Source organism: Chenopodium quinoa, unplaced genomic scaffold (assembly GCF_001683475.1).
Source record: "Chenopodium quinoa cultivar QQ74 unplaced genomic scaffold, ASM168347v1, whole genome shotgun sequence".
NCBI classification, from domain to species: Eukaryota; Viridiplantae; Streptophyta; class Magnoliopsida; order Caryophyllales; family Amaranthaceae; genus Chenopodium; species Chenopodium quinoa.
Genome location: NW_018743283.1, coordinates 618509 through 630000, shown reverse-complemented (window position 1 = coordinate 630000; position 11492 = coordinate 618509). Strand labels below are relative to the sequence as shown.

The 11492-nt window shown below is 36.3% G+C and overlaps 2 protein-coding genes across 3 annotated transcripts; one reads left to right on the top strand and one right to left on the bottom strand.

Moving 5' to 3' along the window:
• The first annotated feature begins 1878 nt into the window (after positions 1-1878).
• Positions 1879-7023, top strand: LOC110735394. 2 transcript variants are annotated; one of them, XM_021915581.1, is made up of 4 exons: positions 1879-2151; positions 2248-4684; positions 5564-5874; positions 6239-7023. In XM_021915581.1, the coding sequence occupies exons 2-4, from the start codon at positions 2442-2444 to the stop codon at positions 6601-6603; spliced, it is 2919 nt and encodes a 972-aa protein (XP_021771273.1). In that variant the 5' UTR covers positions 1879-2151; positions 2248-2441; the 3' UTR covers positions 6604-7023. The 2 variants fall into 2 exon arrangements, with proteins under 2 accessions (XP_021771273.1, XP_021771272.1); XM_021915580.1 differs by having other exon boundaries at positions 1879-4684.
• A 1524-nt stretch (positions 7024-8547) lies between these two features.
• LOC110735442 (serine/threonine-protein kinase WNK8-like) lies at positions 8548-9781 on the bottom strand. Its single transcript, XM_021915634.1, has 2 exons — positions 9134-9781; positions 8548-9021 (listed from the first exon to the last, which is right to left on the bottom strand). The coding sequence occupies exons 1-2, from the start codon at positions 9779-9781 to the stop codon at positions 8548-8550; spliced, it is 1122 nt and encodes a 373-aa protein (XP_021771326.1).
• Positions 9782-11492: the final 1711 nt, after the last annotated feature.

The window sequence follows — 11492 nt, the reverse complement described above, 5'->3', positions numbered from 1 at the left end:
TTTAGTTTTTTTTATTTTTTTTTTATTTTTATAAAAAAACTATAGACACACTAGGAAATGACACGTATCATTGCTGCCGTATCTTTTAATATATTGTAGTTGATTTATTTTTTTTAGTTGATTTTTTCTATTAATAATTTCAAATTTAGTTAGTGGTAGGAATGCTAGTTATTTATGAGTAGATTACTATATTAGGGACTTGAAAATTACTATAGATATTTTTTTAATTTCAATGTGAGGAAATGTATCTCTCCATATAAATTTCATGACGTAATATAAGATGTCGTATCAAATATAATGATGAAGTTTTAGTCTAACATTTTATGACATGACCTCAAGTTAGTCTCAAAGAGGTGACGCATGGTGAGATAACAATATTACCCTTGACTATAATCTATTAACTATTACTAAAAGCCCGTTGCTGGCGTTATCACTGTCCACATATCACTTTCATAATATTAAAAAGGGTTTTTCTACACAGTACCCTTAAGGTATTCACTTTTCTAAGTTGTGCCCACTCATTTTCAAAATTTCACGCTGTAACCCCAAGGTATGTTTAGTGTATACGATGTAACCCTGCCGTTAAGTTGTCGTTAGCTATTGCCGTTTTAGTTTTATGTTGCCTCACTACCAAAACCCAGCCCTCATGACCATTCAGGGTTTCAATGGTCGATTCCGTTCAATTTGAGGGTGAAAGGGTAAAGGATTGGAGTTTTTCTTCCTTTAGGGTTCAAGAATCAGATTTTTGGTGGTCGAATCGGCGACAAATTGTTGTTGTTATTTCGGCGGTGCGTTGTGCTGGCTGCGATTCGCAGGGTGGGTGTGGTTCATAGGGTAGGTGCGGTGGCTTGGGTGAAGTCCAGTGGCTAGGGTGAAGTTCGATGGGTGGTTCGCTGGGTGGGTGAGTTTGGAGGAAGGAAGGGTTGGTGGTGAGTGGGTGGTTTTGCAGGAGGGAGGGTTTTTTATTGTTCGATAAGCATAAGTCAAATATTATTAAATGCTAGGTTGAAAATAAATTAGATAAAACTAGTTATACTTGTGTGTAGCAAAAAAGGTCGAGTAAAACAAATTATTGGTTGAAACATGTTACGAGTTGACTTACCTATATTTTTCTTGGTCAAATTGATTATGGGTTAAAATGGTTGGGTCAACAACGAGTTGAGTCATCTTTAGGTTGGTTTGATTTTGGGTAATGGCGCCTTTGAGACGGATCGGCTGGGTTCACTTCAAATCATATTACCTCTATTGAATCCAAGGCGAGTTATAATGTTAATGAATCAACTACTTCTTATGTTTCAAAATAAATGCCCATTTTGACCATCATATTTGACCATGCGAAAATTTAACCGTTACTATCTTTAATTATCAATAGTTATAAGTTATAAGAAGATGATATTTATAAAATATGTTAATAGAGACGATTAAAGCAAGCACTGATATGACTATATTTAGCATAAATATAAAGTACAAGGTCAAAATAGTGTAAAAGTTAGCATGAGACATTTACTTTGAACAATAAGGGCATGTTCTATTACGCTAAAATTCAGTTCAGTTCAGTTCAGCTCAGTTCAGTTCAGCTCAGCTCAGTTCAGTTCAGTTCAGCTCATCTCCTAATTTCCTTCTCTTATAAAATATTCATTTCAATTCAGTTCAGTTCAGTTCAGTTCAGTTCAGCTGAGTTCAGTCAATGAGAACATGCCTTAAGTCTTGTATAAAAAGTGATTATGTTATTTTACTTGTAAGATAAGTAATTTAGGTGATTCTAATAATTTTAAAATATATTTTGAAATGGAAAATGTTAATTAGATAGGAGTAGAATGTTATAGTGCTCTCACATTATCACATAAAAATCTTGTGGTGGTGCTACAAAGTCAAGGATTAAGTAAAAGTTGGGTGGGTGAGAAAGAGTATTAAACTTGCTTAAAAAGTGATACTTCCAACTTCTCAAGTATGCTCTCAATTATATAATCGATATTACGAAGTTTCATTCTACTTTCTCACATTTTTGGATGCTCAAAGCTTCAATTTTTCGTTGCAAATACACTTTCCTCTTTCTAAGTTACCGTACTATTATCATCCAACTTTGGAATGCTTATTGATTGAGATCGATCCTCAAAGGTTTGGTTCTGAAGAAATTCTCCAATCGACAAGGTTTGATTGAAAATTTTATGCTACTTTTGCTCTCAATTATTCAAATTTTGAACTAAATCTGGCATTTTTGCTGAATTTGGATGTGTTTTGGTTCAGGTATACTATTCATTTTTGCATTTTAGGGTTTGGGTTTATGCTGAACTAGCTTTAAGATATTGGGATTTTTGGTGGTTGTTGATGCAATTAGTAGTTGATTATACTTGAAAAGTTCTATAATTTGGTGATTTACTAGGGTTTGGAACCCGAATTTGCTATAAGGTAGTACTGTTGTTGCTAAGCTGAATTTGAATATGTCTAGAAGACATGAAGATACGAGGTTGAAACCCTCAGTTGTTCCGACGAGAGATCGTCGGGATGAGTCGGAGCAGGAAGCTTATTTTGCACCACGCCGTGGTGGTCCTGTACGCTCGAGGCGGAGCTTGAGTCCTCAAGAGATGGTGGAGAGAAATCGGCAGAGTATGAATCAAGATCGAAGGAGCAGCTCACTTGAAAGGAGAGAGTACGAGCAGCACATTGATCGTGTTCGCGTTGGTAGTGGTAGTGGTGGTGGTGGTGGTGGTGGTGTTGGTGGTCAAATGTTGTCTAGATCACCTCCGGTCCAACACCCACAAAAGAGGTTACATCTAGATGAAAGGGCTTTCGGAACAAGTCCGACAGCTATGAGAATCCATGGAAAATCGGAATATCCTGAATATGTGGAATGTAGTAATTTGAATACAAGACCCAGAAATGTTTACAATTATGATGATCATATGGATGTTGTTAAGCAGAAGGAATATAGTGCAAGAAGATTGTGCTCAAGTGGGCATCATTCTATGGCTGAAACGCTTCCTTTCGAGGAAGAGGAAGAGGAAGCCATGGACAGAGATGTTGGGTTGCGTCCTAATTATGTTTTTGTATCAAGATATGCTGAACCTAGTGGGAACTACTCGACAACTGATATGCACAGAGTTAAGAATGAGAATGCTCAGTATCAAAACGCAATATCTCATGAAAAGATAGCTAAGGACATTTATTACAAGGATGGAGAACAATATGCATATTATTCTAGAGAGAGTCCTTATATAGATTCTCCGCTATCTCAAATCAAGGATTTTGGAAGTGAAGACTTACTAAAGAATATTCCAAGCACCTCCTCAAGTATTATGACTAGGGGAGAGTATCTATCCAAGGTTCATGATGTTCACACTTTGCCACCTGATGGGTATCCAAAACGCTACGGAAAAGATTTAGAACCTCTTGTTATTGATGATTATGGTCAACGTATTATGTCAGACTCTAGAAGAGGTTACGAACCAGTATGTAGGGATCCAAAATGTTATGCATGTGATGCATACAAATCATCCAGGCCTGAGCGTAAAGACTATGAATATCCTGAAATCAGGGTTAGAGGGGATGATGAAATTGGCTATGCTTCCCAAGAAAATTTGTATACTAAGGCACAATACACTCGTGAAGTACATGATCGTAGAGATGTACTAAGACCTGATAGGATGGACTCACTTGTAGAAAGTATACCAAAAGGTGAAGGTTCTCACTCTTCTCGAAGAATCATTAAGAATGTTGGAGGTCGAGACTTTGATGTTATTCAAAAAGAGACGGTACTAGATTATGTGGGCACAAGAAGATCATCAAATGGACTAATACAAGCTGGGGAGTATTTGGATAGTGGGAATTCTCACGTTGAACCAACTAGAAAAGCTTCAAACCATCGTCATATATCAGATCTTGGTGGCTTACACGAGCATGAATTTGAGGATCCTCATTTGGATTATGGCTATGAAAGGTATGCACAGATTGGTTCTGATAGAACCATGTTAAAGAATTCTTCTGAATATATAAATGTGGAATTGCAAAGAGGTACAGGAGGATATGAAAGAATAAAGGCTGATGAACTTGTAGATAATGACAGAGTGCTGAAGCGTAAATATAGTAATGATAATGTTAGCAGGATGGATTCCAGAAATGAGAATGATTATCATGATCACCAGGTCGAGTGGACCAGTAGGAAAGGCGATATCATTCATCTGAAAAGACCTTCTGGATATGAGCGCAGCCACTACTATGCAGAAGTAGAGCAAATGCCTGATGGTACCTACTTTCATAAAGACTCTATTAATGATGATTGGACTTCATATCAAGATAAATCAGAAAGTATTCAAGAGCATTCTGGAAAACCATATAAAATGGGAAATAGACATTTCAAAGGATATACAAAATCTGAATCCTCTAAAGGCTACAACCATATCTCCCATTCACATCCAAGAAATACTCACTACAAGCAGCAAAATCTCAGGCAAAGAAATGATAAGGGCAATAATGTAGCAATGCATGCACAGACTGCTGACATAATAGAATATTCCGGAACTCCTTGGAAGTCTGATCCTTCAGAGGATTCTGATAGTTTTAAGCAGAGGATACAAGCAGCTTTCTTAGACTTCTCCAAGAGATTTAATGAGAATCCAACTGCTCGAAAGCTTTACAAGGAGGAAGGAAAAGCTGGTAGTTTGTTCTGCGTTGTTTGCCGCCGAAGGTCTGTCCTTTCTTTCACGAACTAGATAAATATTTACAATCTTGTTATTCTTATTCTTCATCAATGCCATGTGGGTATTTACTTTGCTAAATGATGTATAGCTATGGTTATAACTACTCCTGTGATCCTGTCCCATGTTTGACCAAATGGTTATGGTTGGGTAATTTTCGTTTTTTTTTTTTTTTGAGGTGTATACTTTAGCTAGAGACCTGCCACCAGTCTTCTTTGTGTTACTTGGATGATGGGATGATTTTGTTGGAGAGACTTTTCGGTTTGATTCTTAAGGCTTTCTATGATTTGATAGGGTGTGATTTTTGGAGATGACACATGTATTGGGTACATCTGTATGGGTAGTGTGGTGGTAATAACTGCTGCTTGCATTTGTTTTTTGGTAGGGACAGAAGGATTCTTTGTGGGAACTTGCTTTTGTCTCACTAAATATTCCCCCCTTTGCATATGGTAAAATGTCCATGTAGAATTTTTTTTAAAGGGTAAGAAGGACCCTAATGAACCGGCACCTCTTGTAGCCCAATTTAGTCTAGCTTTGTAGATCAGACTCATTGGGAGTGAGGGAGGAGGATAAGGGAACCCTAACTCCCAAAGAGCCCCTAGTGGGATTTGATTACATAACCTTCAAGTCATGAGGTCAAATTATCAAATCCTTACTAGGAGGCCATTTTGTAGGTAAATTCATTTGGTAAATTTTTTTTCGGTGACATATGCTGTAGAATGCTTTAGTATTGTAGATGGTATATCATTTGTAGGTAAATTCGTTCGGAGAAATTTTGTCCCCTACCATTTCCTCACGCAATGATCGGGAGAACCCTTGTAAATTATTTATCGATGCATGATGTGGCAACCAAACTTTTTTTCTTGCAGTGCATCAAAAGAATTCCTAAATACAAAGGCTTTGGCGACTCATGCTTATATGTCTTACAAGGTTGGGTTGAGGCCGCAACACTTGGGTCTTCACAGAGCTATTTGTTTTCTCATGGGATGGAACACCATGTCAGACCCTAATTCAGGCACCTGGGTTCTAGAGTTACTTCCCAAACCTGATGCATTGGCTCAGAAGGAGGACCTTATACTGTGGCCCCCCATTGTTATTGTTCACAACATTTCATTGTCAAATAATGATCACAACAAATGGAAGCTCATTAACATTGATGCACTTGGAGAGTTTCTAAGAGGTTTGTGATTTAATCACTGGAAAACTACTACTAATTTAATTCATTGCCATATGCAGTTGGAAATGTGAAATGTCCACATTCACCTTATTAACAGTCTTCTTATTTTTCCTTATCTTTCTTTCTTTCTTTCTTTCTTTTTCATTTTTTCAAAGAGTAATACACAGAAAGGTAGTTAGGTCTTTTCTCAAGGCAATAGATTTTCATACTTTTAGAAGATCTAATATTTTAATAGTGATATTTGGATGTATAATAATTTATGTAGGTGCACTTCAGAATTCTTAAGGGGTTTTTATTTTTTTTATTATTGGTGTTTTTTTGTTAATTTTTTTTGCTAACCTCTCACTTTGGTCATGCACTCATGCAGTCAAGGGTTTCCATCTAGGCAAGATGAAAATCTGTCTAGGAAATCCTGGTGATCACAGTGTAATCTTGGTGAAATTCTTGGGCACTTTTTCTGGACTTCAAGAGGCAGAGAGGCTTCATAAAATATTTCTTGGGAGGAAGCATGGAAGAGTTGATTTTGAACAAGCAATTTCTGGAATTGAGCCAGTTGATGAGTTGGCACAAGGAGATAATCTGGTTGAGAAGGTAGAGGATGGGCTGCTCTATGGCTACATGGGGATTTCTGAAGACTTGGATAGTGTTGATTTTGATACAAAGAAAAGGTGTTCGGTCAAGAGCAAAAAAGAAATTCATGAACTTGCAGATGCACCAGTGAAGACTGAATAAGTGAAGTATCTTGTACAGCTATAGTGGTGGGATTATTTCTCTCAGGACATCGGCTTTTGATGCATTAACTCTCTAGCATTAGGAAGAATGATGAGTTCCTGCAAGAAGGGTTATTAGGTGAAGTTGGTTTCAATACTTAATAATGTCAGAGGAATAAGATTCATCAACTCTCAGATGTAACATAGAATCCTGTATAACCTCGCTTTAGCGTGTTGAGCTCATATCGAGAATTTACTCCTTTCAGGACATTGTAATTTGCCTCTATTTGATTATGCTGTCTCTTTCCTTTACTCAGTATTATTTATTATAACAGCTATGAATGACCATGTGTTAAGGTCCATGGCTTTAGATTATCTCGTATGTAAACGTTCAGGATTTTCGTTTTTAATGCAAAGAGGGAATGTGTGGATTTAAGAGGCCTTTTCATCATTGACAGCTATATAACAGGGGCAATTGCATTTTATTTTCTGCCTAGTGAGGTGGAGTCAGCTTATTTGGTTCTATATTTTCAAATGGAGAAGTTTACTCTCTGTCTGTTATGTTCCTTTTATTTTATACCTACACAGCTCTGAGCTTAGTCGGGAAAAAAAAGGTAAAAGGTTGTTGACATACTAACCTCACCAGGAGAAGTGAAATCGCGGCTCAAGGTATGTGTATAGTTTGAGTTTTCATAATTTCATAACTGTTTTGGTCTTGAGGTTATGCTGTAGTTGACTCAAATTGAACTTGGTTTATAGGACTATTGTGGTTTTAGTTACAAATGGAATCTTGATAGTTTCTTCATAGTAGTTGTATATGTTGAGAGTTGTCTGGTTATTTATCAGGCATTCAAGTTGGACTTCCCCTAAACTTGATAGTTAGACTGTAAAGACCAATTTTTAGCATTTTGTTACTCCGTATGATATTCGATTTTATGCTACGATGTTTTGCCTATAAAATCTAGATGCTTAATAAAGATATACTAGTATCAGAAAAAAATATATACTCGAGGATAGTAGCATTAACATGAACTTATACAACAATTATACTAGCATGAAAACATGAATAAATTCATCAGTTATCAACTTAACCATTTTTGGCCACCTACCAAGCAGTCAGCTAAATGTTGATATTTGTAATATGATGAGTAAACCCTAAACTGCGCCTTTCTGATGTACTGCTATCAACAGATTGGATAACTATTACCAATTAATTGAACAAGAACAATCTCAATATATGAGTTAGTTAATTATCACAAAAAGGTATGGTATGACAATCAGACTGATTGGATAACTCAGATGTGCATTAACTCTTTCCAGTCTCTACAACGGTGATATCCAATCTACTGAACGTAAATTGATCTTTGTAAAGATACATTCTCAAAGAGCTCAATTCCACTGTCAACATCATGTTGTTTTTCTTCAATAACTACCCCAAAACTAAGCTTTCTAAGTCATCAATTATTGTAAGGGGCTTACAAACAGAACCTGCTCCTCTTTAGCCGCCTCGGTCCCCTTCTCTGACTCTGAAGCTGGTCTCAGGTTCTACAGTAAACACTCATCCTTATGTGTGTACCATATTAGTCACTTCAGACTTTGTTTATGCAAGTATGATGATGCAGTTGGATATACGAGAGTCAGTCTACTACGGAGTTGTAAACTGTAATACTACGTATATGCTCAGCGACATGCAATAATAGTAAATTACAAGTATCACCAACATAGTAGAACATGGAACTACAAGTTTTTGAGTGAAGAAATAAATCAACCAAACAAACTTAAGAGTTCTTTTATTAATTGTCATCAAAACAACTTACAAGCAAAGGATTACACTTAAAATGTGTCCAGAAATATCTATACTACTGTCTACTGGCTACATCTAAAAAAGAAATTGTATGCGAAAAGAAAGATCTACGACTATGACACTATTTGCTATTCAAAGACATGCTAGACTTTTACTCTCAACTCAATCAGTTTGCATACCCCTAACTACAGACAGCTGCTCAGTGGTCACTTGAAAAACTGGGCTGACCTCGCGCTCCTCACTTGTTATCTGCAGTAGTTTTTTCGGGGGACCATCTGAAGAACTCGAAGAACTCAGTTCTGTTTTCAGTTTTTCCAGAAGCTCAGAAACCAGTGACAATTCTGCATCAGACATACTTACTGACAAGCCTTCTTTCTTCATGACTTCCTGAGTTGTATCATTGACCGGGAACTCAAATTTAATCGGCTTTTTACCAGCAATAATCAACGCCATCTCAAAAGGACCAGTGCCCAAAGATTTCCCTCTTAACGTAAAAGGCCTAGGTTGTACTTGTAATGTATCAGGCCTAGGTTGTACTTGTAATGTATCTGGCCTCGGTTGAAGAAACTCGTCATTCAAGAGTTCAGTTGCAGTGGGTCTGTCAGAAACAGGACTCAGACACTTCTCAATGAATGTCTTAATCTCAGTCAGTCATTTTCATCAGTGCGTCAGGCTTTTCACCAGACCTAACCTTTGCACGAATATGATACTTGTTACTTAATTCGTGGTATGGTGTTTCCCGACTAACCATCTGAAGTACACACATCCCAAACGCGTAAATGTCAATCAGCTCATTATATTGATACCCTTCAAGAAGTTCTGGTGCCATGAACTCAGGTCTGCAAGAAAAACTCTGTACTGTATTCCCCTGCTCAACAATCAGCGCGAGACCCAATTCTCCAATCTTCACTATACTCGAGCTTCCATCAACAAATATGTTTTCACAGTTAAGATCGCGATGAATGATCTTGGGATCATGCCTGTGAAGATGATCCAACCCTTCAAGAATCTGTGTACACCAATTCTTGATCGCCCTTATATCAATTTTCTCATGTTTCCTGACATAGTCTGCCATATTACCTGAAGGAAAATCCTCAGTAATCATGTTAATGTATTCCTTTTTATCATCAATCCAAGAATGAAAGCAACTCACTATATTCTGATGCCTCAATGACTTCAACAGCTGAGGTTCTGCACACAAGCGCTCGAGCAAGTCCTTGTTCCTTAACATTTTCGGTGTTATTTCTACCTTACTCCAAGCAATTACCTTACCAGTAACACCATCAATACCCATGTAAACTTTCTTTGTAGCACTTTCGCTTATGATCGTTTCGTACCTTTTGTATCGACCACTCGGATCACTTTCGAGGGGTGCATCTTTACTTGAAGAAGCCATTACTAACAATAATAATGCAGAACAAGAAAATTGATTTGGGTTTGAATAGGGATGATTCAAACTGAGTTTTGATGATTTTTCTTAATGGAGTTTTGGATTCAGAAATGTACGCTAGTTTATGTATGTAGTGAGAGTTTTGTGGGATGTGACAGTCATAAAATGAAGGAATAAGAATACTTATATAGAGGAAATAGTATGGCAGTTAGGATAAGTTAGTTATCAAGAAACAGAAAATAGCATTTCTTGATTTTTTTTTTTTTTTTTAAAAAAACTATAAAAAAAAAAAAAAAAAGCCATTTCTTGATTTTTACTTTAAAAAATTGTATAAAAATTCTTTGCCCACTTTTGTGTAAGAAAATCTGTTACGGAGTATTCTGTTAGTAACAGAATAGACTAGAAGTCACGATAAAAAATACTTAATCTTGATTTTTTTTTTTTTTTTTTTAAACATTAATCTTGATTCTTGACTAAGGTAAAAAAAAAAAAGTAATATAAGCCCATTATGTAATAATTAGTGTAACAAAGTAAAGTAAGCCGATTTTGCAATATACCTTATAAGAGGAACACTGATTCGCTAATTGTTATACATAAGTGATTAAGTGGTTAAGTTATATAACAAATCAGCTTTGTTCATTAAAATAATTTTTTAAAAAACCCCAATAATGTTACACAAATAAACAATACTAAACAAGATTTAGTTTAGGTTAGTCGAGTTATGAATGTTGTTAATTTAAACTAACTTGACTAATAATGAGAAGTAAAGAATATCGACTAAAATCAAAGTCTGAAATCTTCCAACCTAATTTGGAAAATATTACTCCATATGACTAAAAAAAAAATATAAACATTCCACTAATCACATTCTAAATTAAAAAAACATAGCAACACCACACCTACAACTTATGACCTAATGTTTGCATGAAAAAACAACTTATGAATATGTTGAACTTCAATTTGACTTATTGGATCCTCTATCACATTCCTATAAAATGTGCTACAATCTTTCATTCATTTCAACATATAATTCTGATACCCCCATCCTTAGTGCAAGCTCTAAGCTATACTCTACAGCTTTAACTTCGGCTTTGAAAGAAAAACAAGACGGTCAAGACCCCGACTTAAGGAAGAAGCCATAGCACATTCTTCCATCCTGTATAATTCTGGCTGGTCCAGGAGAGCCCTTTAGCAGCTCAATCAGAGTCAAAGGGCAAACCTGCCATCAGAGCGAGCGAGCAATCCATTTGATATATGCTTCTCTACATGGGGGCTGTGAGGTAGCATTGCAAACAACATCGTCGCAACAACACTCCACACCTCCTCAAATCTTGCTAGCACGAATTGCCTCGTGTCAACAGGAAATACCCATTACCCTTAAGAAATAGTATATAAAGAACGCATTGACAGCATCATGGTGTGCTAATTGCTAATCCAAAAAATAAACTACAATCAGTCATATGAGGAGAGATTTTGACTGAAAAAATCACATCAAACTAACTAGTTTCAAAGCACATATATCAGTCACTATGTTAAACAAACACATTTAAAAGTTCTTTTATTAAATGTTCTCAAAACAACTTACAAGCAAAGAATTAGACTTAAAAAATGTCCAGAAAAATCTATACTACTGGCTACATCTAACAGAGAAGTATGTGTAAAGAATTATACTATCTACGACTACGACACTGATTTGCTCTTCAAAGACATGCTAGAC